The sequence below is a fragment of the Oncorhynchus nerka genome, linkage group LG10, assembly GCF_034236695.1.
Source record: "Oncorhynchus nerka isolate Pitt River linkage group LG10, Oner_Uvic_2.0, whole genome shotgun sequence".
In the NCBI taxonomy this organism is placed as follows: Eukaryota; Metazoa; Chordata; class Actinopteri; order Salmoniformes; family Salmonidae; genus Oncorhynchus; species Oncorhynchus nerka.
In genome coordinates, this window is record NC_088405.1 from 56707432 (window position 1) to 56733852 (window position 26421).

Consider the following 26421-nt stretch of genomic DNA (forward strand, 5'->3'; position numbering starts at 1 on the left):
CAAAATACACCATATGACTGCCCTGTTAATGTGCCTTGCTGGACCTTGTGAACTTTGGAAAGTAGACCCGTAGGGCTAACTGATCCACATGCTTTCCTAATGAGGCATAGGCTCGATGCGGTTATTTTGGAATTAAACATGAACATTTGAGTAAAGTTATTATCCGAGACATAGTGCCACCTGCTGGGGAAATGTGTCCTTCCTGTAAGGTCCACATCTATCCCCCTGAGTGCTAACCTATGGAAGCACATTCCTGCCACCAAAACGTCAAGATGGTAGACCGTACTTACAGGTTATGTAGCGTATGCTTCTTCATTTGTAACATTGTGTGGTGATTTCAGAGGTAGTATCCAAGAGTGGTGTGGTGGGGGGAAATAGTTTTCCTGGGGACCAGAGTTTTTCCTGATCTGGTAGGCTAACGTAACCAGGTAAAACTCCAGATCCTAGTTGTAGGGTATGACAGTAATAAATCAGCTTTATTTTTTTCTAATCAGGTTATATGGTTTAAAAAAACAACTTTGATTGGACAATAGAATTTACAGGGCTGAGATGGTTGTATGCAGGGTTGCATCGGGTTGGCCTTTGGATCTGTAATTAAAAAGATACTTACATAGTGAGTCATCACTATTGTGTTGATTGATTCTTTCCAGTCAATAATTCTGGATTAAAAAGGTCTTGGTAGCCAAGCCACCCGACGTGTGAATATAAACCCCAGTTGATCACATTCACATTTTCTCAGAACAAAAATAAATGGGCCTATAACTTAGTCCATAAAAACATGACGTGACGTTACCCCTGGCCCAGATGGGATCAGAGTTAACAGGCTACCTGCAGCTGTGGTTGTCATCAGTAGGCTACAGACTGAAGCACAGATTAGGCCTAATTGTGCATGAGTTGACCTTTTGTTGTCACGCCAAGATGAAGTTAGTCATGTGTTTGTCTAAATCAAAATAAGGAATGCTGTAACAGACGCCTCGTCTACCATCACTTGTTGTAAACAGGTAGCCTAGCGGTTAAGTGTTGGCTAGTAACCTATTGAAATCATAGAAAGAGCATGTTGTGTCTCCAACCGATGACAGGCACAACACAAAAACCTCAGATGATGTAAAAGAGGGTCTAAGCGGCAATATATACAAATATGAAAAATATCGGAGTTTTACGAGATTTTAGATAATTGACGTTTAATGTAAAAAAAAAAAAAAAAGATATTGTACATTATTAAACAAAAACTAAATTATAAAATTGATTGTTTTTTAAATGATATCAATCCAAACCATTTATCTTTTCCACGGACGAAGACATGGATGTCTCATGGTATGGTGGGGTATGCAAAATAGATACAATTTGAGCACCTTTATCTCTTGAACGTTTTGGCATTCAGGTCCAAAAAGTCCCTTTCTGGCCACTTCTACAATGAAAGGTTTCGTTCAAATCAAAAGAGGTGCTGTCAAAAAGAGAATTTAAATGGATGTGACCAACATCTTTTTGTTTGGTTTGTTTCACGTTTTCCACCTTGGTGCTAACAGGTAATGAATTATCAGATAACACCTCTCTGCTATTTGTTCAATGCTATTTCCTTGCTTCTGTGGTTATAAGACACAACTGGTAAGACTTGTTGTGATGCATTCCCTTGACCCAAGACTCATCTTTTATGTATTGTTTTATAAACTTAATAATAATAATCCCTGTTGGTATATCATAAAGCAGTGTTGCAAAATGCAGGCCTATCAGGCAACATCTCCTCGCAAATTTGTCAGAAGCAGAAATATGCAAATGATGTCAGAGAAATGTACAATTAGGAATCTGATTCTTGGATATGAATATCTGGTGCGTTTAATCTCAGATGTGTCAGATGGAGGTCAGGATGTCCCTAACTCAGAGAGTGGGCCCGGAGAGAAGCGTGGAGCTGAGGAGTCTCCTTGGAGCTCAGACAACTTCTCCCTGGAGGTCACGAGCTGTCTTGACCTTCAGTAATCCCAATGGTAGTTCACTACTACTACAGACATAAAAAAAAACACATAACAAGAAGTAACAATATCCTCACGTAAAGGTATAATGTCAAAAACTGTTGTGTATGATATTGAGGATATGATTGCTGTCTGTCTTCAGATATGAAGTGGTTCGTCACTGAGAGCAAGAGCAACAAGAGTTTCCAGAAGAAGGATTTGATTGCTGGAGAGGGTTCAGAGTGTGAGAGTGGAGAATTGGTTGTTGTTTCTCCAGATTTTAATTACAGTACAGGTACTGTACTGTATCATGCCTGAAAGTGCTTAGTGAAAATAAATTGTCAGGTGATGTTTAAATTCCATTTTCAGATTGGAATTTTATTTCTTGCTTTGCAGTTCAACAATAACCAGGACATATTAGGTCATTATAATTGGTCGTATGTACATGTATAATACATTATAGATAAACATATGTCTGTAACAATGATTTGTACACACAGATACTGATACAATTGATTTTGTCACCTCTTCTTGTGAGGGTGAGTGTGATGACACATTTGGTCACTAGAGGGCAGGGACATGTCATTTATAGAAGTCATTGCAGACAAAGTACATAGTTTGCAAGTGTCTGAGTGTGAATGAGAGTATTTGATTGTGCGGGGACTTTTTGAAAAATGTCATTCACTTATATTATGAACTATTGTATGTACAATATGAGGTCACATGGCCAGACAGAAACAAAGTCTACAAATCCAGTGGGCAAATTACACTACATTCTGATAAACAGTCAACAGTAACGTCTCATGGTGTGAATGTCACATGCCATATAATAGCAGCACAGGTGAGTGTATCTTGGCAGCACATGTGAATGTGGGGGTTGTTGGGTTGATGTGAGCTAATAATTGTCAAACAGTAGGTCAGTTATTTCTACTGCGTCACAGATTGGGCTGTCGGCTGTGGCAGGAAACAGTTATGTTAATCTGAGGACCATAGGAAGATGTCACGACACCAAAAGGTTTAGAAACCACTGACGCGAGGGAACCTATGCTCAGTGGAACTACATCAACTGGCTGTTGATGCAGGGGTACATTATTTAAAGGTGGACAGGTATCCCATATGGGGCCAGGGTTTGCCTGGATGACACATCCAGATGTCCTTGTATCCCCTCTGCCAACCTCCTGGAAGCCATCCAACATACTGTAGCTCTGACTGGACATTCTGTACCTTTTAGGGATGAACACACATATACATTCAAGTAAATCCATCCAGGTTAGTCACTAATTCACCACAAGTGGGTCTGCAACAGAGAGGATCACCAAAACATGTAACTGCCTATGTCTCCATCAGTTAGCTGGGAAATGATCAGCACGGACACAGCTATTGAGACAGTTAATATTGACTCGGCTATGTTCTCTTTATCTTCTTGGTATGGGTTTGTTCTCCTTTGTTTTATAAGCAGGTGGTAGATAACGTATCAGCCATTTTATATCATACTGTACTAGCTCCTGCACAACTGTCCCTCATGTGTTACCTAGTCCCTATCCAGTGTGTATTGTATTTTACCAGGTCTGGTCAGCAATGTTGCTGCCATTGATCTACTGAGAGGTGAAGCTCTTTCCCTCTGGCTAATTGTCTTTAGGGAGGGTGTCTGTGTGGCCATTGGTCAGATCAGTGTCTCTGTGTTCGCTAGAGAGGGGCACTTGTTTCTGCAAGGACACGCAGATAGTTGTGGATATGTGTCTCCACCGCGGCCCCCTGCAGCACAGCAGCTCCCAATAGGCTCTGCGGAAGTCCCTATTCAAGGCCGGGTACAGGATGGGGTTGACAACGGAGTTAAAGTAGCCCAGCCACAGCACCACAGAGTGGGCAGTAGTAGGGGGGTTAGTCTCTGCCCCGATGCCCATGCAGGTAAAGAAGGTGTAATAGGGGAACCAGCAGATAATGAAGGCCCCCAGGACTGCTGCTAGAGTCACTGTGGCCTTGTGCTCCCGCGCTGTGGCCGCCGCTGATGCTGTGGGGGCGAATGAGGGTGTGGCAGCTCGGATACGCCGTACCTGAATAGATGGATAAAGACAGGTTAAAGAGAAAGAGGGTCAGCAGATGGATGACTGAAATGATGACGTTAATAAATGGATGGAACTATAGTAGCTACTACTAATTATTCCAATACTACTATTGCTGCTCCAGTCATAATTACTGTTATCACTACTACCACTGATGATACTACCACACAACAAATAAATATAAGGAATAAAATGAACCTGTTTGCGTGCTATCTGAAAGATGCAGTGGTACATCCCGCACATGACCAGTAGTGGGAGGTAGAAGGTGCCAAAGGCATCTAGGAGCACATAGTTGTTATGCCACTCAAAGCGGCAGGTGCGTCCCTCCTCCACCTCGTCCCAAATGCCCCAGTCCAGGTTCTGCACCCTGAAGTCAGCCGTGTTCCAGCCCAGGTGGATGGGGAGGAAGGACATGGCCAGGGAAGTGACCCAGATGGTGGTGATGGCCAGGGCTACTCGGGGAGGGGTGACCCTGCGGGGGTAGCAGAGTGGGGCTGAGATGGCCAGGTAACGGTCCACACTGATGGCCAGCAGAGTCAGAATGGAGGCCGTACAAAACATCACATCCAGAGACACATAGATGTTACATAGGGTGCCCCCCAGGGGCCAGTGTCCACTCCGCAGCTCCAGGGTGGCAGAGAAGGGCAGCACCAGCAGGCCCAGCAACAGATCCGTCACAGCTAGTGACACAACAAAGCAGTTAGCAATGCGGCGCAGGCGGCGGCTGAGCCCCACGGCCAAACACACCAGCACGTTCCCGCCGATGGTCGCCACGATGAAGGACACCAGAAACAGCCAACGGAGTGCCGTGGAGATCATGGTGTCCCTCCCCCTGCACTAGGTCACAAGGTCCAGCCCCGCCTCCACATCAGACCTACCTCTTCTGTCAGCTTATCTTCTCCTGCAGGCAGGACTACAGACAGGACTACTGCATAGAATCCAGCCCTCTGCTTAACAAGCTTGTTGAGGACTTGGTATAATGACAGGGTCCTGTCAATTCAGCTGTCAGTATCCATCAGATTAATGAGGGCTTCACACTGTAGGGGAATGCTGTATTGCAGCCATCTCTTGTTTAATAATTTCACAGAAGATGTCCTCTTTGAAGCTGCCCTGGTGTACAAAAAAACAAAACAATGGCAATTGGGCTATGTCGATTTCAACATGATAGTGCATTAGTAGACTGATGTTAAGTGGTACGAGGTTAAGGCTGTGTCGATTTCAACATGATAGTGCATTAGTAGACTGATGTTAAGTGGTACGAGGTTAAGGCTGTGTCGATTTCAACATGATAGTGCATTAGTAGACTGATGTTAAGTGGTACGAGGTTAAGGCTGTGTCGATTTCAACATGATAGTGCATTAGTAGACTGATGTTAAGTGGTACGAGGTTAAGGCTGTGTTGATTTCAACATGATAGTGCATTAGTAGACTGATGATAAGTGGTACGAGGTTAAGGCTGTGTTGATTTCAACATGATAGTGCATTAGTAGACTGATGTTAAGTGGTACGAGGTTAAGGCTGTGTTGATTTCAACATGATAGTGCATTAGTAGACTGATGTTAAGTGGTACGAGGTTAAGGCTGTGTTGATTTCAACATGATAGTGCATTAGTAGACTGATGTTAAGTGGTACGAGGTTAAGGCTGTGTTGATTTCAACATGATAGTGCATTAGTAGACTGATGTTAAGTGGTACGAGGTTAAGGCTGTGTTGATTTCAACATGATAGTGCATTAGTAGACTGATGTTAAGTGGTACGAGGTTAAGGCTGTGCTGATTTCAACATGATAGTGCATTAGTAGACTGATGTTAAGTGGTACGAGGTTAAGGCTGTGTTGATTTCAACATGATAGTGCATTAGTAGACTGATGTTAAGTGGTACGAGGTTAAGGCTGTGTTGATTTCAACATGATAGTGCATTAGTAGGCTGATGTTAAGTGGTACAAGGTTAAGGCTGTGTTGGATAACATAACAGCCTTTAGGTAAAGGTAAAAAAACATTGACCCATGAGAAAATTCTCATTACGCAAATATATAATATATATACTTTTTATGTATGAAAATTCACGTCTCTTAGACTACAGAACTGAAACAATGGCCCTTTGGTGTCTAATATACAGTACATGGTTGAAATATCAAAGGTCGTCCTTCACTTCATTGAATAATTGTTTTCTTTCATGATGGTAATTCAATTGCACATCATGTGAAGGAGAAATGTTAATGAATGCACTTGCCTCTGATGCAGTGTGGTGCTGTTTGTTCTGGAAAAACACAAGAACATTCCGCCAGCATTAGCTTGAAGCTTCGCTAAAGTCTATCTGCAGGCCTTTTGATTATGCAGCTTACATATTGGACCCAGAACCCAGGAGTCAAAGATGACCTAAAGGCCTGCTCAAAATGTGCATTTAAAATCTAACATTGAATATTAGGAAATGGCCACCAGACAAGGCATTGTTTTATAAACCATGTTGAGACATCATTAGCACTTCTTAGAAGGCCACATCACATTTGGGCTCTAACATTAGCTTGGACTTGTCCAAGGTACTGAAAATGTCCAGACTAGTGAAAATAGCCATGTTTTTATGGGGATACGTTATAATTCCACTAGCTGCCCTCTACAACTCCCTAACCCAGGTGAAGTACTGTAGCTAGTGTTCCCATTACAGACAGATGAAACCTGGCCTGAACAGGGCTGATCCAATACAATCATTAAGGATGGATGACACCGACATAGGGGAGCTATGAAAGCTCCCAGTTGATGCGATTATACTGTGCTATCCAAACGCCAATCAAATTACAGAGGCATGAGGCGCTACGCAGGCAACATCCACAGCAGGCAGCCAGCCCAGTCAGCACAGGCCAAACATACAGTACTTTCCTCACAAGATCATGAATTAACCATAGTCTGAATATAAGGAAAGATTGACTGTAATTTAGAGAAAATATGCACAGTCAATCAGGAGTCAGCCAGGAAAGAGATCTTTGTTGAGGGCCGACTATGCACTTCATATCTAGTAATGGTGAAGTGGGCCTGGATAAATGCCTCAACAGAGCAAAACCCACCAAAGGGACCTGATGAAAAGGAGGGAGCTATATGACAGGTATATCAGGTAAGACCCAAGTGCAGACTGTGTAGAAGTATAATGTTTATTGTAACAGGGGCAGGTTAAGGCAGGCAGGGGTCGATAATCCAGAGTAGTGGGGCAAAGGTGCAGGACGGCAGGCAGGTCCAGGGTCAGGTCAGGCAGAGGTCGGTAATCCAGAGTCGGGACAAAAGGTACAGGACGGCAGGCAGACTTAGGGTCAGGCAGAGCTGACTTCAGGCAATGAGTGTGGCAGGACGGGCTTCAGCCCATCATGGCACCAGTAACCCAGTCAATGGAGGGATTGTGTTGCTGGAGCCAAGAGAATCCCAATACCACGGGAACCTGCGGTGAATCAACCAGCAGGAATTGGATCGTCTCGCTGTGGTTCCGACACTCGTAGGTTGGGGGTGGTCTGGTGGGTGACCTGGCCTATAGAGCAGACATCCAGTGCTCTAATACCCATGGGAATGGAGAGGGGTTGTGTGGGGATGCTCAGCTCGGACACCAGGGTAACACCCATGAGACTCACATCGCCCCCCCGAGTCGATGAGTACCTGAAGAGACTTGGAATGTTCACCCCACCGCAGGGTGGCGAGCAAGGGGAGACACAAACATTATCATTAAGGCCCACCAGAGTACTCACTTCAACGAATGAGCAAGGTCTCTTGAGGGGACAGGTAGACACATAATGACCGGCAGTAATTCAATACAGACAACTCTGGGTATGGTGTCGGCTGGAGACAGCCTAGCTGCATCGACATCGAGGCTCTTGGAGGGACTCGAGTAAGCTTGGACCCTCTCGGACACGTAAACGCTGGGGACTTCCGGAGTTCAGATGCAAGGTGGGATCCCTGAGTGAGCGATTGGGACCACAATCATACCTCTTCTCCCTCCTTCGTTCCCGTAGCCGACCATCAGGCAGAGGTTGGTAATCCAGAGTAGGGGCAAAGGTACAGGACAGCAGGCAGGCCCAGGGTCAGACAAGGCAGAGGTTGGTAATCCAGAGGAGGGGCAAAGGTACAGGATGGCAGGCAGGCTCAGGGGCAGGCAGAGGTCAAAACCAGGAGGGTGAGAGAAGAGAGACTGGAAAAAGCAGTAGCTGACACACAAAACGCTGGTAGGCTTGAACAAACAAGATAAACTAGCACAGACAGAAAACAGGTATAAATAACCCAGGGGATAAGTGGGGAAGATGGGTGACACCTGAAGGGGGGTGGAGACAAGCACAAGGACTGCCCTTGCTGTCTCTGCCTGGCCGGTTCCCCTCTTTCCACTGGGATTCTCTGCCTATAACCCTATTACAGGGGCTGAGTCACTGGCTTACTGGTGCTCTTTCATGCCGTCCCTAGGAGGGGTCCGTCACTTGAGTGGGTTGAGTCACTGATGTGATCTTCCTGTCTGGGTTGGCGCCCCCCCTTGGGTCGTGCCGTGGCGGAGATCTTTGTGGGCTATACTCGGCCTTGTCTCAGGATGGTAAGTTGGTGGTTGAAGATATCCCTCTAGTGGTGTAGGGGCTGTGCTTTGGCAAAGTGGGTGGGGTTATATCCTTCCTGTTTGGCACTGTCCGGGGGTATCATCGGATGGGGCCACAGTGTCTCCTGACCCCTCCTGTCTCAGCCTCCAGTATTTATGCTGCAGTAGTTTATGTGTCGGGGGGCTAGGGTCAGTTTGTTATATCTGGAGTACTTCTCCTGTCTTATCCGGTGTCCTGTGTGAATTTAAGTATGTTCTCTCTAATTCTCTCTTTCTCTCTCTCTGAGGACCTGAGCCCTAGGACCATGCCTCAGGACTTACCTGGCATGATGACTCCTTGCTGTCCCAAGTCCACCTGGCTGTGCTGCTGCTCCAGCTTCAACTGTTCTGCCTGCGGCTATGGAATCCTGACCTGTTCACCGGACGTGCTACCTGTCCCAGACCTATTATTTGACCATGCTGGTCAATTATGAACATTTGAACATCTTGGCCATGTTCCACCCCTCACAGCCTGGTTCCTCTCTAGGTTTCGGCCTTTCTAGGGAGTTTTTCCTAACCAACGTGCTTCAACACCTGCATTGCTTGCTGTTTGGTGATGGGTTTCTGTACAGCACTTTGAGATATCAGCTGACGTACGAAGGGCTATATAAATACATTTGATTTGGAGGACAGGTGAAACAGATCAGGGTGTGACAAGCTATGCAAAGGCTCTAAACATTTCTATCCTGCAACTCAAAGAAAATGCAGTCCCCATGCATAACTGCGGGCAGAGATATGCACTGTAGAGCTGGCCATATTATGTTTTTTTTTCAATCACAGACAAGCATTTTTTGGAACAATGTTGTCAATTTTTAAAACAGAGTCCACGAGTTTTTGCAAAACAGTAAATGGGTTTTCCAAATCTCAAAACAAATACATTCATCAAAACTATATTGAGCCGTCAAAATTGCAAATACATTCATCAAAAGAACGACTGCCTGCAAAAACACAACCATGCTTATCTATTGAGTCTGAGCAGACAAAACAAAGTTAGTTTGTCTTTTAAAAATCCAAGTAGGTAAATACATTTTCTTTACAGTCAGTAAATCATGATCAAAATTGGAAGTAGATGTAGCGATGTGCACTGGGAGTCGGGAAGCAAGTTCAAGGAGTGGATCATTTAATAAATTGAACATAATACAAAACAAGAAACATGAACAACGCAGACAGGAAACAGAAACAATGTCGCCTGGGGAAGGAACCAAAGGGAGTGACATATTACATTTTTTTTTTACCTTCATTTAACTAGGCAGAACAATAGATTTTTACCTTGTCAGCTCAGGGATTTGATCTTGCAACCTTTTGGTTACTTGTCCAGTGCTCTAACCATTAGGCTACCTGACGCCCCAGTGGGCTTGACAGGCTCCCCTGCCTTAAAGATATAGGGCAGGTAATCAAGGAGGTGATGGAGTCCAGGTGAGTGTCATTATGATGAACCGGCTGAGGTGTGAGAGCCTAATGAGCTAGCTAAGACCTCCCCGGTTGACTCGGTCAAGGCACGGGAACCTGTTCACCCAGCTGAGGCAGGGGAGGCCCATCGAGCCTGCTGGGCATGGAAATCCGACAAACCGGCTGAGGCCTCCCAGGTAGCTCAGGTAGCTCCGGTTCGGACACTCGGACCTGACTTCACCTCCAACACAAAAGAAAACTCCCTGATGCTTCCCTATGGTGAGGCGTCATTCTGTAATGTGTTTGCTTAGACGCAAGTTCAGAGAGTGAAACATTTAATGAACAGAAAACAGAAACAATGACTCCTGGGGAAGGAACCAAAGGGAGTGACATATATAGGGCAGGTTATCAAGGAAGTGATGGAGTCCAGGTGAGTGTCATTATGCGCTGATGCGCGTAACGATGGGGACAGGTGTGCGCCTTAATGAGCAGCCTGGTGACCTAGAGGCTAGAGAGGGAGCACACCTGACAAAATATGCCAATAGCAAGTGTGACAATAGAACTATCCAAAGGTGCAGAATTATATTACTCTCTTTTTTATTCATATTTCACCAGCACTTTCATACACATCAAATCAAATATTCTTCCTAATTATAAATACATAACAATGAGAATACAAATAAGCACATTGTGTGTAGTATTCATTCATCAATATCATCACAATCCAAATCCATGTATTCAATACATAGGCTGGTTTGCTCATAGTTTTGTAGACTTTCCATTGGTGCACGTAAACACAATCCACAATAGAAATAAGGAAAGATGAATGCAATGTAGGAACACAACTGATATGAATGTGCAGGCATCAATCCACACCAAAGCAAAGCTTTAAAATGGAAGGTCACGATGTTGGAGACACACACACAGTGCATGCATGCACACACACACTCACAGAGAACACAGAAACATGCAGAACACTAAGTATAACGATGAACAGTAATTGTGTAAGCTAAATGGCTTCACACTTCTCCTTAGGTAACATGAAGGGTCTAGACCATTCATAAAATATTCTTGAAATTGTGTCATTCTGTTTTCTTTCTCGCATAATATCATCCATATGAGTTTGTGTACGACTTTGACTGCAGTCCCACATGAACAAAATACTACAGTTTGCTGTAGAATACTGTAGTAAACTGTAGTATACTGTAGAATACTATACTACACAATGTAGTGTCTCTCGATCGTGTGTAGCAATTACTATAGAATATTGTAGTACCCTGTAGAATACAGCGATGAGATGTAAATACTACAGTATCCTACAGTCTGCAAAAACACTACAGTTTAACTATAGTAATACTATAGTTAACTAGGCAAGTCAGTTAAGGATTTGATCTAGCAACCTTTACGGTTACTGGTCCAACGCTCTAACCACAAGGATACCTGCCTACCTACAGGTTATGGAAAATTTGCTCTTTTAATATTTGCCAAGTAGGTTTCCTCAAGGAGAAAGCCCTCCTTTTCTATGCAAAAGATAATAAAATAATACACTATAGTAAATACTACAGTATAATGTCCACAAAAACACAACAGTAAATATTACAGTATACTGTAGTACAGCCCGCAAAACACCATAGTAAGTATTATAGAATATACTACAGTTTATTAACTACAGTAATACTACAGTATTTATACTATATTAAACTGTAAATACTATAGTCTATTACAGTAATATCTGCAAAAACTCTATAGGACAAAAATACAGTATACCACAGTCTGCAAAAAGAATATAGTCCACAAAAACATTACAGCTTTTTAACTATAGTATTTTTTCATGTGGGAGTGGTATAAACAAAAATCTATTCAGTGGAAATGCCAACATTTTCCATAAACTTTAATTTGACAAAAACCGTCCTCCATAGTCTAGACATGGCATTAACACCCGCAGACATTTTCAGTAGGCTTGGACAAAAGACACTTTTATACTGTTAGGGGCAATTATTTCTTAACCTAAGGTCGATGTCTGCACCCCGCTGAAATCTAATTAGCACAATAAAAAAATCCCCATAAAAATCAATCAGTTTAAGCTAGAGGCACAGTATCTATTTTTTTGCATTGGATGGATCTCAATCCACCCCTTCCGCCGACTGTATGAAACACTTCTGCATCTGCAGTGAAAGGTGACAGAGTTAGAGCAATGTCGGTCAGACCATGAGACATCCAAAAATCAGTATTCTCACACAATCATCTGTAGCGTCCGAACGGTTTAGCCTACAAACCACTCTATGGAAAGATGAGACTCTCACGAATACATACAGTACCAGTCAAAAGTTTGGACACACCTGCTCATTCAAGGGTTTTTCTTTATTTGAACTATTTTCTACATTGTAGAATAATAGTGAAAACATTCAAAACTATGAAATAACACATATGGACTCATGTAGTAAAAGAGTGTTAAACAAATCTAAATATATTTTATATTTGAGATTCTTCAAAGTAGCCACCCTTTGCCTTGATGACAGCTTTGCATACTCTTGACATTCTCTCAACCAGCTTCATGAGGAATGCTTTTCCAACAGTCATGAAGGAGTTCCCACATATGCTGAGCACATGTTGGCTGCTTTTCCTTCACTCTGCATTCCAACTCATCCCAAACCATCTCAATAGGGTTGAGGTTGGGTGAATGTGGAGGCCAGGCCATCTGACGCAGCACTCCATCACTATCCTTCTTGGTCAAATAGCCCTTACACAGGTGTCTTTTGGGTCATTGTCTTGTCAAAAAAGAAATGATAGTCCCACTAAGCGCAAACCAGATGGGATGGCGTATCGCTACAGAATGCTGTGGTAGCCATGCTGGTTAAGTGTGCCTTGAATTTTAAATAAATCACTGACAGTGTCACCAGCAAAGCACCCCCACACCATCACACATCCTCCTCCACACATGCGAATATCATCCGTTCACCTACACTATGTCTCACAAAGACACGGCGGTTGGAACCAAAAATCTCAAATTTGGATTAATCAGGCCAAAGGACAGATTTCCACCAGTCTAATGTCCATTGCTTGTGTTTCTTGGCCCAAACAAGTCTCTTCTTATTTTAGTAGTGGTTTCTTTGCAGCAATTCAAACATGAAGGCCTGATTCATGCAATCTACAATCTACAATGTAGAAAATAGTAAAAATCAAGAAAAAACCCTTGAATGAGTAGGCGTGTCCAATCTTTCGACTGGTCTCTATGATGCCCCCAGTACTCACAATACTCGTCTGAAGGTCCCCCGGGACCAGTTAACAAGATTAATATATATGATAGACACTTCAAAACAAACTTCCTTTAGATTTGTTTTTGGGGGGACTATCTGTTGTTCCATGTAGTGAATCTGTCTATCAATTAAATTATTTGTTTTAAACAATTCTAAATCAAATAGCAAAATTATCCTCTGTATGACCTTCTTAAAACAAGAGGGAGATAGAGAAAGGGAGAGGGGAGAGAGAGAATGAAAGGGAGTGGGGGGAGAGAGAAGGAGAGGGAGAGGGAGAGAGAGAAGGAAAGGGAGACGGGGAGAGAGAGAAGGAAAGGGAGACGGGGAGAGAGAGAAGGAGAGGGAGAGGGAGAGAGAGAAGGAAAGGGAGAGTGGGAGAGAGAGAAGGAAAAGGAGAAGGAGGAGAGAGAAGGAGAGGGAGAGGGAGAGAGAGCAGGAAAGGGAGACGGGGAGAGAGAGAAGGAAAGGGAGATGGAGTGAGAGAAGGAAATGGAGATGGGGAGAGAGAAGGAAAGGGAGTGGGGGCGAGAGAGAGATGGAAAAGGAGAGGGGAGAGAGAGAAGGAAAGGGAGAGGGGAGAGAGAAGGAAAGGGAGACGGGGAGAGAGAGAAGGAAAGGGAGAGGGGGAGAGAGAAGGAAAGGGAGAGGGGACTGAGAGAAGGAAAAGGAGAGGGGAGAGAGTGTTTGTGAGAGACCAAGAGAATGAGAGAGATCTCAGTCCCCCTCTCCCTTTCCTTCTCTCTCCCCCTCTCCCTTTCCTTCTCTCTCTCCCCGTCTCCCTTTCCTTCTCTCTCCCCCTCTCCCTTTCCTTCTCTCTCGCCCCTCTCCTTTTCCATCTCTCTCTCGCCCCCACTCCCTTTCCTTCTCTCTCCCCTGCAATACAGACAATGATTTACAACAACGACAGTGGAAAAGTGGTATCGAAATTGATCATCATAATGGCCTCACTGTATAAGAACACCACAAATGTCTCACTTGCGTTCTGCCCTTTGGAGCAACCAAGTGAAACCAAGTCAATATAGATTCCTCTGTGGTGTGAACTCTTGTCCGTTTCCATGGAGACTTTAATAGCCATGAGTGGCAAGTCTGTGCTCTCCCTGGTGATTTCAACAGGCAGTGTTGTCTTCATGCCCACCTGAGCAGGGTTCTGGGTACTGTCAGGGAGGGGACAAAGATAACAGGGTGTTGTTGACTAAAGTGGTTTGGTTAGACTGTTGAACCAACTCATGAGCTGTCATCTCTACCTTTACATTTCACCCACGCTGCACGCATGGAACTACAGTTCTTAGGCAGTCATGATCGCTCAAGAAAATGACTTTGGTCACAGTATTTCAGCAGTGACACAATCACGTGTGACACTGTCCTATTCTATTTACCAGCTCAGAAGTACTATTATGACTACTGAGGTTCTCATGTGGCGGGACCCTTTGTCAAATATTTCTACTGACAGACCTGGTTAGTATGACTTGGTAAGTCAATTTGAGGCAGTAGATGTGATGTATCCCTCAATATGGTGTATGAAATTATTATTCAGTTTTGAGAGAAGAGAATTGAATTGATCTTAGGGAATCCACCTGTGTACGTTTATCAGCAAAGGTCAGCTGAGTGAGTGGCGTCTGGTCACCCTAAGTGCATGTACTCCACTCTACAGCACTCAAGATCAATGGTAGATAGACAACAGAACAGATGGGCCATTATTTAAAAAAAGGTGAAATTGAATGGTCTTCTTGCCCAAGGAATGAGCCACCCCGCATGGCTGCCAATGTGATAGGGATGCAACCAGGGCCAACGTGGATGTCGGTTACTCATGTCCTGCATAAAGTGTTCAGAAAATCATTCTGGACTGCACTAATTTGGAGGGAAGGTGTGTTTTTGGAGAGAGATGTAAGGAGATGGACCAAATTAATTTACATGCATACTTTGGGGTTCTTATCCTTGCTTGTGTTTTCAGATCCAATGGGGAATCCACAGAATCCCTGTGGGATGCAGAAACTGGTAGAGAACATTTCTGTGCAACAATGCCTCTTGAAAACTTCCACATTATTTCTAGGATCTTCCCCTTCGATAACGGAGACACCAGACCAGCTCGGCGGCAGAGAGACCAACTAGCTGCATTCGGGTCAGTGTGAGACAAGTGGGTGGACCGCCTTCCCCTGTTTTACAACCCTGGGCCCAACGTTACTATTGATGAGCAGCTTATGCCATTTATGTGCCACTGCCCCTTCAGGCAGTACATACCGTCTAAACGCACAAAAAATGGAAGATCTAGGCTGCCTGTGTTGCTGCTTCATCATATGAGTGGAACTTGCAAGTGTTTACAGGGAAGCCAGGTGGAGGAGCCCTTGACAAGAACCAAGGGATATGGGTTTTCCTGGATGTGACACAGGGACTCCGTGTCCGTAACACCACATGCAATAACTTTTTTACTTCCCACTTTTTTACTTCCCACAAGCTGGGACAAGAGCTCCTCAAGAGGAAGCTGACGATGGTAGGAACAGTATGAAAAAACAAGCCAGAATACACGGAACAGGCCTATCAATTCCTCTAGGTTTGTGTTTGTGGCCGACACATCCCCAGTGTCCTGCATTCCAAAGAAAGGCAAAAATGTGGTAATCATGAGCACGCTGTATACGGGTGGGAGAATCTGTGGCCAGGAACATCAAACAACAGAAATCATAATGGATTACAATGCCACACAAGGAGAAGTGGACAATTTAGACAAGTTGGTGACTGGCTACAGCTGCAAAAGAAGAACCCTGTGCTGGCCATGTGATATTCTTCAACATCTGGACATCTCGGCGTACAACGTGTGTGTCATCTGGAAAGCGTTGAACCCAGATTGGAACAGAGGTAAGCTACAGAGGAGACAGCTCTTTCTCGGGGAGCTGGACAAGGCATTGGTAAGACCTCAAATCCAGAGGAGGAAACATATCCCAAGGACCCCAGCTTTTGCACCCACTGTGAGGAGGATTCAGGAGGAGGATGCTGGTGCCCCATCCCCCCGACCCACAGAACCAACAACTCAGTCCCTCATGTGGGGTGTAGACCGGCCTTATTTTGTATTCAATGGGGCTCATTTAAATACTGTAAGTAAAATATGTCCTTCCAATTTGTTCTGTTCAAAGCAATACATATCGGTAGTGATGAAAACCTTGTTACCTCTATATTTGTTCAAGATAAACAGGATTTTTTCTCCACCCAAGTCTTGAGCATAATTGATTATAATCGGAACTAGAAGCACAAGCATTTCGCTACACTCACAATAACATCTGTTACCATGTGTATGTGACCAATACAACTAGATTTGATAGGAACATTTTATTGATAAATGTGATCTAGCAGAGGTAAATGGCAAATATTAACCATGTATGCTGTCTATATTTCTTGTAATTGATATAAGTCAACATCTAAGTATTAAATATTAAGTATTTTTTACATAAATTATGGCTGTATTTTTTAAAAACCCAATAATGTTGTGGGTCCATTAGACCCGCTTATATTAGGTGAATAACAAACACATGACTACCACACACGAGTTAAGTGCCTTTGAACGGGGTATAGTAGTAGGTGCCAGAAGAACTGCAACGCTGCTGGGTTTTTCACGCTCAACAGTTTCCAGTGTGTATCAAGAATATCATGTGTGCTCCCTCTCCGGCCTCTAGGTCACAAGGCTGCTCATTATGGCACACACCTGTCACCATCGTTACGCGCACCTGCGCGTCGTCAGACTCACCCGGTCTCCATCACCTCCTTGATAACCTGCCCTATTTAGGTCACTCCCTTTGATTCCTTCCCCAGGCGTCATTGTTTCTGTGTCAGTTTCCTGTCTGCACGTTGTTTGAGGTTCTTGTTTTGTATTATGTTGCATTTATTTGATTAAAAACACTCACTCCCTGAACTTGCTTCCCGACTCTCAGCGCACATCGTTACAAAGATTGGACAACACCCAATGGACTTTCGGCCAACTTGACAAAACGGTAGGAAGCATTGGAGTCAACACGGTCCAGCATCCCTGGGGAATGCCGTTCGACACCTTGTAGAGTCCATGCCCCAATGCATTGAGGCTGTTCTGAGGGCAAAAGGGTGGGTGCAACTCAATATTAGGAAGGTGGTCTTAATGTTTTCTACACTCAGTGTATAATCACGCTATACCACAAACATAAAGTTCAAATGCAGAGACTCTGAGATCACTGAGTGCTTTTGAACAAAACAGCGGTGCCAAGTGGTAGGCCTAGTAGACAAAATATCAGATCTGTAAGGCATGACACTATTTATATTTAGGTTAGTTACATTAATAGTAAATATATGCCATAAACAAAGGTCGAATGGAGATCCAAATAACCAAAACACAGCCTAAAGCTTATTACAATGAGATGCAGACATGCACAGCTGTTTTGCCAAATAAATAGGCCTATACAGGTCCGCTTCGAACACAGAAATGAATGCTGCTTGCTCACAAGTTCAGTAATACGTTGTGATATGGCACAATTCACTTCTGTGAACCAAATTCCACCCACATAATCAATTAAGCAATGACAGCCTACCATAAACACGTTTCTACTAAGTGCAGTTCCATTCACAACCACAAAAACCAATAGGCTACCAAGAAAACCATAATATCATAATTTCAGTGATGAAACATACCCATATGTAGCTACACCCAGGGGTGTAATTTGGGTTCTTGCATTGGATTTATATTGAATTCTGCTTATATCACACTATACCACAAACATAAAAGTTAAAAAAAATGCTTTTGACCAAGAAGTGACAGGATCAATGGCACAAAATCTCACTGTGCTCTACCAGGGCAGTTTCCTACACACAGAAAATCACAGGTATTTGTGGGCTATTGTGGACTTTATTGAGTTCCTTATATAGATGGTACACTGATTATCGACACAATGACTGCTTGTTCTGTCACATAAACTGAAATTGTCACGCCCTGATCTGTTTCACCTGTCTTTGTGATTGTCTCCACCCCCCTCCAGGTGTCGCCCATCTTCCCCATTATCCCCATTTTTCCTTATTTGTTGCCTTACAACCTGGAATTAAAAAAATATTTGGGGGGATTTGTATCATTTGATTTACACAACATGCCTACCACTTTGAAGATGCAAAATATTTTTTTATTGTGAAACAAACAAGAAATAATCCAAATCAACTGAAAACCTGAGCGTGCATAGCTGTTCAATACTTTGTAGAGCCACCTTTACAGCTGTAAGTATCTTGGGGTATGTCTCTATAAGCTTGGCACATCGAGCCACTGGGATTTTGGCCCATTATTCAAGGCAAAACTTCTCCAGCTTCTTCAAGTTGGATGGGTTCCACTGACGTATAGTAATCTTTAAGTCATACCACAGGTTCTACATTGGATTGAGATGTGGGCTTTGAATAGGCCATTCCAAGACATTTAAATGTTTCCCCTTAAACCACTCAAGTGTTGCTTTAGCAGTATGTTTAGGGTTATTGTCCCGCTGGAAGGTGAACCTCCGTCCTAGTCTTAAATCTCTGGAAGACTGAAACAGGTTTCCCAAAAGAATTTCCCTGTATTTAGCGCCATCCACCATTCCTTCAATTCTGACCAGTTTCTCAGTCGCTGCCGATGGAAAAACATCCCCACAGCATGATGCTGCCACCACCATGCTTCACTGTGAGGATGCTATTCTCGGCTTGATGAGAGATGCTTATTTTTTTCTTTAAGCAGTGACTTTTTTCTGGCCATTCTTCCGTAAAACCCAGCTCTGTGGAGTGTATGGCTTAAAGTGGTCCTATGGACAGATACTGTCCTATGTCCTATGGATAGTTGTACCAGATCTTATGTAGGGGCTTCATAGCGAAGGGGATGAATACATATGCACGCACAACTTTTCAATTATTATTATTTTTTATTTTTTTAAACAGGTTATCTTTTTCATTTCACTTCACCAATTTGGACTGATTTGTGTATGTCCATTACATTACAAGTCCAAATCAATTTAAATTACAGGTTGTAATGCAACAAAATAGGACAAAATGCCAAGGGGAATGAAAACTTTTGCAAGGCACTCTACCTTTTTATGTATAGTCTATGAGACCAGCCTGTCTACACATACAGCAGAGCACCTTGTCCATTGTGTTGATACGGTGCCTGTCACTCAATCTTTTAACTTTTTTGATATTTTTTTGTAGGGACATAAAACTAAAACTGAAGGAGCTAAAGTTTGAACTAGCCTTCGTGGTTCCGTGTCCGACTACAGATTAAAGCAAGATTTTGATCAAATCCAACCAGCTAGATTGAAACAATCTTCTTGAAACAATTTTCAAAGAGTTGCAGCTTCCTTGATGCTTTGTGGAACTTCCTAAGTAGTAAATGACTCCGTTCTCCCTGAAACATACCTGTAAGAGATCCCTCAAATGCCAGTTGGATTAGTTAGGTAACCATATCCCCACAATGTTCCCACAACCTAAAGAAATGTTTTATTAAAGAACATAGAACATGTATTCCGGGAATGTTCTTACAACATCAGGTGAATGTTTTTTGTACCCTAAAAGAAGCATTGGAATAATTTGTACAACTTGACAGTTTTTCGATTTTGGGAACATATCTTTCGGGATGTCCCCACAATGTTCCCGCCAGACTGTTCCCACAACCTAATAACATATATTGCGAACCTTTAAAGAAGAGATTAAATGTGTTCTGAAAATGTCCTTGTAACATCAGGTGATCATCTGCACAACTGGACAGTTTTTGTGTTTTGGGAACATATATTTTGTGATGTCCCCACAATGTTCTCACCAGACAGTTCCATAACCCAATGAAACATTCTGGGAACCTTTAACGAACAGATTAAATGTGCTTTGGGAACATTCTTGTATCTTTTGTGATGTCCACTCATTGTTCTCACAAGACTGTTCCCACAACCTAAGAAAATATTCTGAGAACTTTTAAAGAACAAATTAAATGTGTTCTAGGACACATACAGTACCAGTCAACAGTTTGGACACAACTACTCATTCGAGGGTTTTTCTTTATTTTTGACTATTTTCTACATTAGAATAATAGTGAGGACATCAGAACTATGAAATAACATATGGAATCATGTAGTAACCAAAAAAGTGTTAAAAAATATTTTATATTTGAGATTCTTCAAATTAACCACCTTTTGCCTTGATGACAGTTTGGTCTAAAATAGCTCCCAATGTGTTCTCCAGTATCATAAACATTTTAGAAAAAGGCTCAGTGTCATTATCCTTCCAAGGTGAGGTATTGAAAACAGGGATTTCAATCATTTTGACCCTTACCTTCATAAAAATAAAATATCAATACCACATAAGCCATTTTCTATCAGAGAAGTTGTTTATTGACTATTTTTTTAGTTAACTAGGCAATTCAGTTAAGAACAAATTATTATTTACAACGACAACCTACCAGGGAACTTGTTCAAGGGCAGATCGACAAATGTTTACCTCAGCTTAGGGATTCAGTCCAGTAACCTTTCGGTTCACTGGCCCAACACTCTAACCACTAGGCTCCCTGCCACCCCAACGTTTTCTAAAAATGTGGTCGCATAAAACATTTGTGCAGAAACAATGGATTGTCAATGGATGACATGACACCTTGAGTTTAAAAACATCTATTTTGGTTATTGAACTACAGTAAGTGAAGTGGATTTACACCAGGTGACAGAATTACTGTAATGGGAATAACATCACGGGTACAAGATCTGTACAACTCAGTAACACATAATTATGGATAGGAATGTCATTCTCTTCATGGTGATGTACCCTGACCAGGTACACAAAGGCAGCAATATGCAATATCATCATTATTGGTATTCTACACACTTGCTCATATTCGTATGAGCTCAGCCCTCAAACAAGTACAAATGTGGTTGTTCTGGACCGGACCAAATCTGGACCAATCATAGACGTCTATGTTTCACAGCTTTAGACATCGCAGTATGGCAAAGTGGAACACAGTAGAGTACAGTACAGCAGACTACATCACAGTAGAGTACAGTGCAGTATAGTACATTGGAGTAGTTCGATGCAGTACAGTACAATAGAGTACAGTAAAGTGCGGTATAGTACAGAATGAAAAAGAAAAAAGGAAGAATCAAATCAAATCAAATGTATTTATATAGCCCTTCTTACATCAGCTGATATCTCAAAGTGCTGTACAGAAACCCAGCCTAAAACCCCAAACAGCAAGCAATGCAGGTGTAGAAGCATGAAAGAAACAGTTGCACGAAAAGTGCGTACAAGTGTGTACAACTATGCCCCCAAATATTCAAATGAGCCCCACCTCTACATTATGAAGTAGCTGGGCTTGGTGTGGGCTAGCACAACACGGGCCAGCCTACACCAGGCCAACACAAACTAACCTGCAGCTTGTTTTGGGCTAGTGATGGCTAGCCCATGTTGGGCTGATGTGGGATTGGTGCGGGTTAGCTTGTATTGGCCGGGGTTAGGCTGGGCCGTGTTGGGCTGGTGTTGGCTTGATGTGTTTGGCTGGTGATGCTGTGGATTTGGCTGGTGATGCTGGTCTAGCCCATATTGGGCTGGTGAGAGCTTGGTGTAGGCTAGCCTGTGCCTACCTTGCCCACTGAATACCCACATGTCAATGCTGGGTAAATAAGACATCTCCTCAGGGTTAGGTATAAACCGGTATGTTTTTATAGTCACTGCCTAGAGTCAGAAGTCTGGGCCCATCCCAACAGCAGGATAAATCATTGAACAGTAGAACAGAACAGAGCACCGCTAAGCTACAACCACCTATTAGCATGCTAACCAACGACGGCAAAACCCAGATGGATCACTATGCAAACACATCAATCTATCCATATATGTTACAGAGTGTGCATGTAAACAAACATGCACATACACATACACCACAGGAGGTTGGTGGCACCTTAATTGGGGAGGGTGGGCTCAAAGGCTGCAATGGAGTAGTTGGAATGGCATCGAACTCATCAAACACATGGTTTCCATACCATACCATACCATTCACTCACTACACCACACTAATTATGAGCCGTCCTCCTCTCAGCAGCCTCCTGTGACGGACACACACCCAGGCGCACAAACGCACAAAGGAACAGTACATATGTGAGCCTGAGACTTCTCCGAACTGCAGAAGACCAGCCAAATACACAGTATGTTCAAAACATAGCATCATTCACATTTTTTGTTACAGTGTATTTGCGTTGTCATGAAAACCCAACCCTAGGCAACACAGTGACAAGGGGCTGGTTTCAATTATGGACACTATAGGCATAGAGGAACTCTGTCATGCCTACATCGATAAGAGAGAGAAAAAATGGTGGGACCCTCCCGACCAATAACCAAGCAGACATGCCAGAACATCACAATTCAAAACCAAAGTTTTGCAGAACTTTTGCAGTGGTTATAGTGAAGGGAGTTGATGCAAACTAGCCACTTGAGAAAAGCACTCTTTAAAAAGAACCTCTGTGATCTCCATCTTGCTAGTTACTATTTTGTATTTTAATCAAGCGTATAAAGTAATGATGCAGGTAACGACGTAGGCAGTAGTTCCTCCATGCCAAAATAGTCCATCATTGAAACTGGACCCTGGTCACAGTGTTGCCTAGGATCGGGTTTTCAAAACTATTATTTATTTACGATTGTTAGAATACAGCAAGAGACTAAGACCCCCCAGGAAACCACTTAAAGCACACACAACGGTAATGTGGTTAACTATTACAACGTCCTAGACTGACATCTACACAAACTTAGAAATACACATTCACATTTACATTAATCACAGCAAACACAACTAGTTTAAAGACAACCAAAGTGCCAAAAGCTGTGAAGGAGTTACAGAATGAGAAGCTCACCTCACACTGGCTGATGGGAGTCAGAATGACGACAGTGTTCTCGCCAAAAACCTAACCTTCTGCTCAGGTTATAAATGTAATTTCGGTTTCCATCTGGTGTCTACTCCCTCTCCCTCCCTATCACTCTTTCCCGCTCTCTCTCTCTTCCTGTCCTTTGTTTGCTTACTCCCTCCTCCTCCTTTTAGTGTTCGTCATTGCCATATTTATTTGTTTATTGTTTACATCCTCCCATTCAATTGGATTGTAAGTTACATAAATAGGATGAGAAATGAATCTCATATAAAACAATTAAATGACAACTATTCTCTCTCTGTCCCTATCTCTATTCCCTGTCATTTCTCTGTCTCTCACACACACTCACACACGTACGCACGCAGGCACCCATGTACTGTACTCACATACTCATACTGTACAAACACAGCACTCTAACTGGGATTAGTGATTATTGTGCATCAACACTCCTCTACTGGTGGTAATATTTGATGGGAACTGAACATCCAGAAGCAGTCAATCATTATTTGTTAACTTAATATCCCATAGCGAGCCCACACGTTGGTAAGAGAGGCCGATGAGCCGGCACCCTGACGGAACTACGTAGGTGAGTACATAAACCCTGTCTACCCTCCGTTCTATTATTGAACATACAATCACCGGAGAACAAATTGTACGAGATCCGTTCGAAACTATCCTATCAACGGGACCTAAAGAACTGTAATATCCTATGTTTCACGGAAGCTGTGGCTGAATAAAGACATGGATAATGTACATCAAGCTGGTTTGTCTATGCATCGGCAGTACAGAGGGGCAGCGTCGGGTAAGCTCGATTAAATAAAGCATGTTCCTCATCAATTCACACACAATACCGCATAATGACAAAGTAAAAACAGGTTTGTAGAAATTTTTGCAAATGTATTAATTATAAAAAACAGAAAAACCTTATTTATATACGTATTCAGAGCCTTTGCTGAGACTCGGAATTGAGCTCAGGTGCATCCTGTTTCCATTGATCATTCTTGAGATGTTTCTACAACTTGATTGGAGTCCACCTGTGGTAAATTCAATTGATTGAACATGATTTGGAAGGCACACACCTGTCTATATAAGGTCCCACAGTTGACAGTGCAAAAACTAAGCTATGAGGTCGAAGGAATTCTCCGTAGCGCTCCGAGACAGGATTGTGTTGAGGCACAGATCTGTGGAAAGATACCAAACCATGTCTGCAGCATTGAAGGTCCCCAATACCACAGTGGCCTCCATCATTCTTAAATGGAAGAAGTTTGGAACCACCAAGACTCTCTCTAGAGCAATCATAGGAGATGGGTCTTGGTCAAGGAGGTGACCAAGAACCCAATGGTCACTCTGACAGCCCCAGAGTTCCTCTGTGGAGATCGGAAAACTTTCCAGAAGGACAACCATCTCTGCAACACTCCACCAATCAGGCCTTTATGGTAGAGTGGCCAGATCGAAGCCACTCCTCAGTAAAAGGCACATGAGAACCCGCTTGGAGTTTGCCAAAAGGCCTCAGAAACAAGATTCTCTTGTATTCAGCAGCAGGGACTGGAAGACTGGTAGGAATCGAGGGAAAGATGAATGGAGCAAAGTACAGAGAGATCCTTGATGAGAACCTGCTCCAGAGAGCTCAGGACTCTGAATGTCCTTGAGATGCCCAGCCAGAGCCCCGACTTGAACCCGATCGAACTTGAACCCGATCTCTGGAGAGACCTTAAAAAAGCTGTGCAGCGACGCTCCCCATCCAACCTGACAGAGCTTGAGAGGATCTGCATAAAGGAATGGGAGAAATCTCCCAAAATGTCAGTTGTGCCAAGCCTATAGCATCATACCCAAGAAGACTTGAGGCTGTAATTGCTGTCGATGGTGCTTCAACAAAGTACTTAGTAAAGGCTCTGAATACTTATGTAAATGTATGTTTTATTTGTAATTTTTAACTCATTTGCAAATATTATGGGGTATTGTGTGTAGATTGATTAGGAAAAAACTATTTAATACATTTTAGAATAAGGCTGCAATGTAACAAAATGTGGAAAAGGTCAAGGGGTCTGAATACTTTCCAAATGCAATGTAGGGTCATAAACAGACAAGGAAATGTTCACCCAGAGAAGACACTCCTAGTTACCTGTGATTTCAGTGCAGGAAAACTGAAATCCATTTCTACTAGAATGCCAGGTGTGCAACTACCAGAGGTGGGACCAAGTCATTGTTTTACAAGTCACAAGTAAGTTTCAAGTCTTAGCACTCAAGTCCCAAGTCAAGTCCCAAAGTCAAGACAGGCAAGTATCAAGTCAAGTCTTAAGTCTTTAACTTTGAGTATTGAGTCCTAAACAAGTCATAATGTGCTCTTCACCATTTCATATTTTTAACAAGAGTAATAGTTAGTATATTACATTTACGCAAATCATGATATCTATATATTTATTACTTTCCAAATATACGTTAGATTTCCATGGAAATACATGGGTAGCCATGAGAAAGACACCCCCCCCCAATAGTGATCGACTATCGAGGATCGCTATGGGGCGCAATCAGGTGATGTAGGCTTGTACACAATCGCCCAACCGTAACACACACTCACTCTGTGTGGTTACAGTAGGCTAACATATGTCAATGGTTTTAGGAACAGCAGTAACATCAGGCAGGATTTAGGCTACCAACTGCCTAGCCAGTTCTAGCTCAATCTTGGGTGCAATATTCACGTTCCCGCATAGACTGAATTCACCTGCCAACGTTCCTCTGCACTGCCAGGCACAACTTTCTCTCAGCTGGCACAATTTGATTGGCTGCTGTCTGATTTAAACTGTAATCCGTGAAAAGAAGAGTTGATACTCTGCACACTTTTTTTAATAGCATAATTTTGAATATTTGGGCTTGGGGAGGGTATCAAGTCAGGCAAAGTCATAAGGCTCAAGTCCAAGTCACAAGTCATTGGTGTTAAAGTCAAAGTTGAGTTGCAAGTCATCATATTTGTGATTCGAGTCCAAGTCATGTGACTCGAGTCCACACCTCTGGCAACTACAGACAGAAAAACGCTAGATCACCTTTACTCCAAACACAGAAAAGCATACTTTTGGCTAATGTGGCCATAACTCTATCCTCCTGATTCCTGCATACAAGCAGAAACTCAAACAAGAAGAACCAGAACCGCTCAATACAGATGTGGTCCAATGAAGCAGATGCTAAGCTACAGGATTGTTTCGCTAGCGCAGACTGGAATATGTCCCAGGAGTTTCCCACATCAGTCACTGGCTTCATTAATGAATAAGTGCATCGAAGACTTCATCCCCACATATCCCAACCAGAAGCCATCTATTACAGACAACA

General features: G+C 43.0%; 1 protein-coding gene and 1 non-coding gene across 4 annotated transcripts; one reads left to right on the top strand and one right to left on the bottom strand.

The window, feature by feature from the left end:
• Positions 1–1815: 1815 nt before the first annotated feature.
• On the bottom strand, positions 1816–23455 carry LOC115135690 (histamine H2 receptor-like). Of its 3 annotated transcripts, none has more exons than XM_029670612.2 (3): positions 23086–23455; positions 4208–5119; positions 1816–4000 (listed from the first exon to the last, which is right to left on the bottom strand). In XM_029670612.2, exons 2-3 carry the CDS (start codon positions 4826–4828, stop codon positions 3572–3574), a joined length of 1050 nt encoding a protein of 349 aa, XP_029526472.1. In that variant the 5' UTR covers positions 4829–5119; positions 23086–23455; the 3' UTR covers positions 1816–3571. The 3 variants fall into 3 exon arrangements, with proteins under 3 accessions (XP_029526472.1, XP_029526471.1, XP_029526468.1); XM_029670611.2 differs by having other exon boundaries at positions 4208–6266; XM_029670608.2 differs by lacking the exon at positions 23086–23455 and having other exon boundaries at positions 4208–13748.
• LOC115136537 (U7 small nuclear RNA) lies at positions 11453–11507 on the top strand. The gene has a single exon (XR_003864646.1). It is a non-coding gene; the product is annotated as a U7 small nuclear RNA (small nuclear RNA).
• Positions 23456–26421: the final 2966 nt, after the last annotated feature.

What these genes read in the sequence shown, in the direction of transcription:
- LOC115135690 (XM_029670612.2), bottom strand. Translation starts at nt 4,828, where the DNA reads ATGATCTCCACGGCACTCCGTTGGCTGTTTCTGGTGTCCTTCATCGTG. An exon ending in TTCAGATAGCACGCAAACAG is followed by an intron (nt 4,001 to 4,207) that starts GTTCATTTTATT and finishes CCATCTATTCAG; the next exon opens with GTACGGCGTATCCGAGCTGC.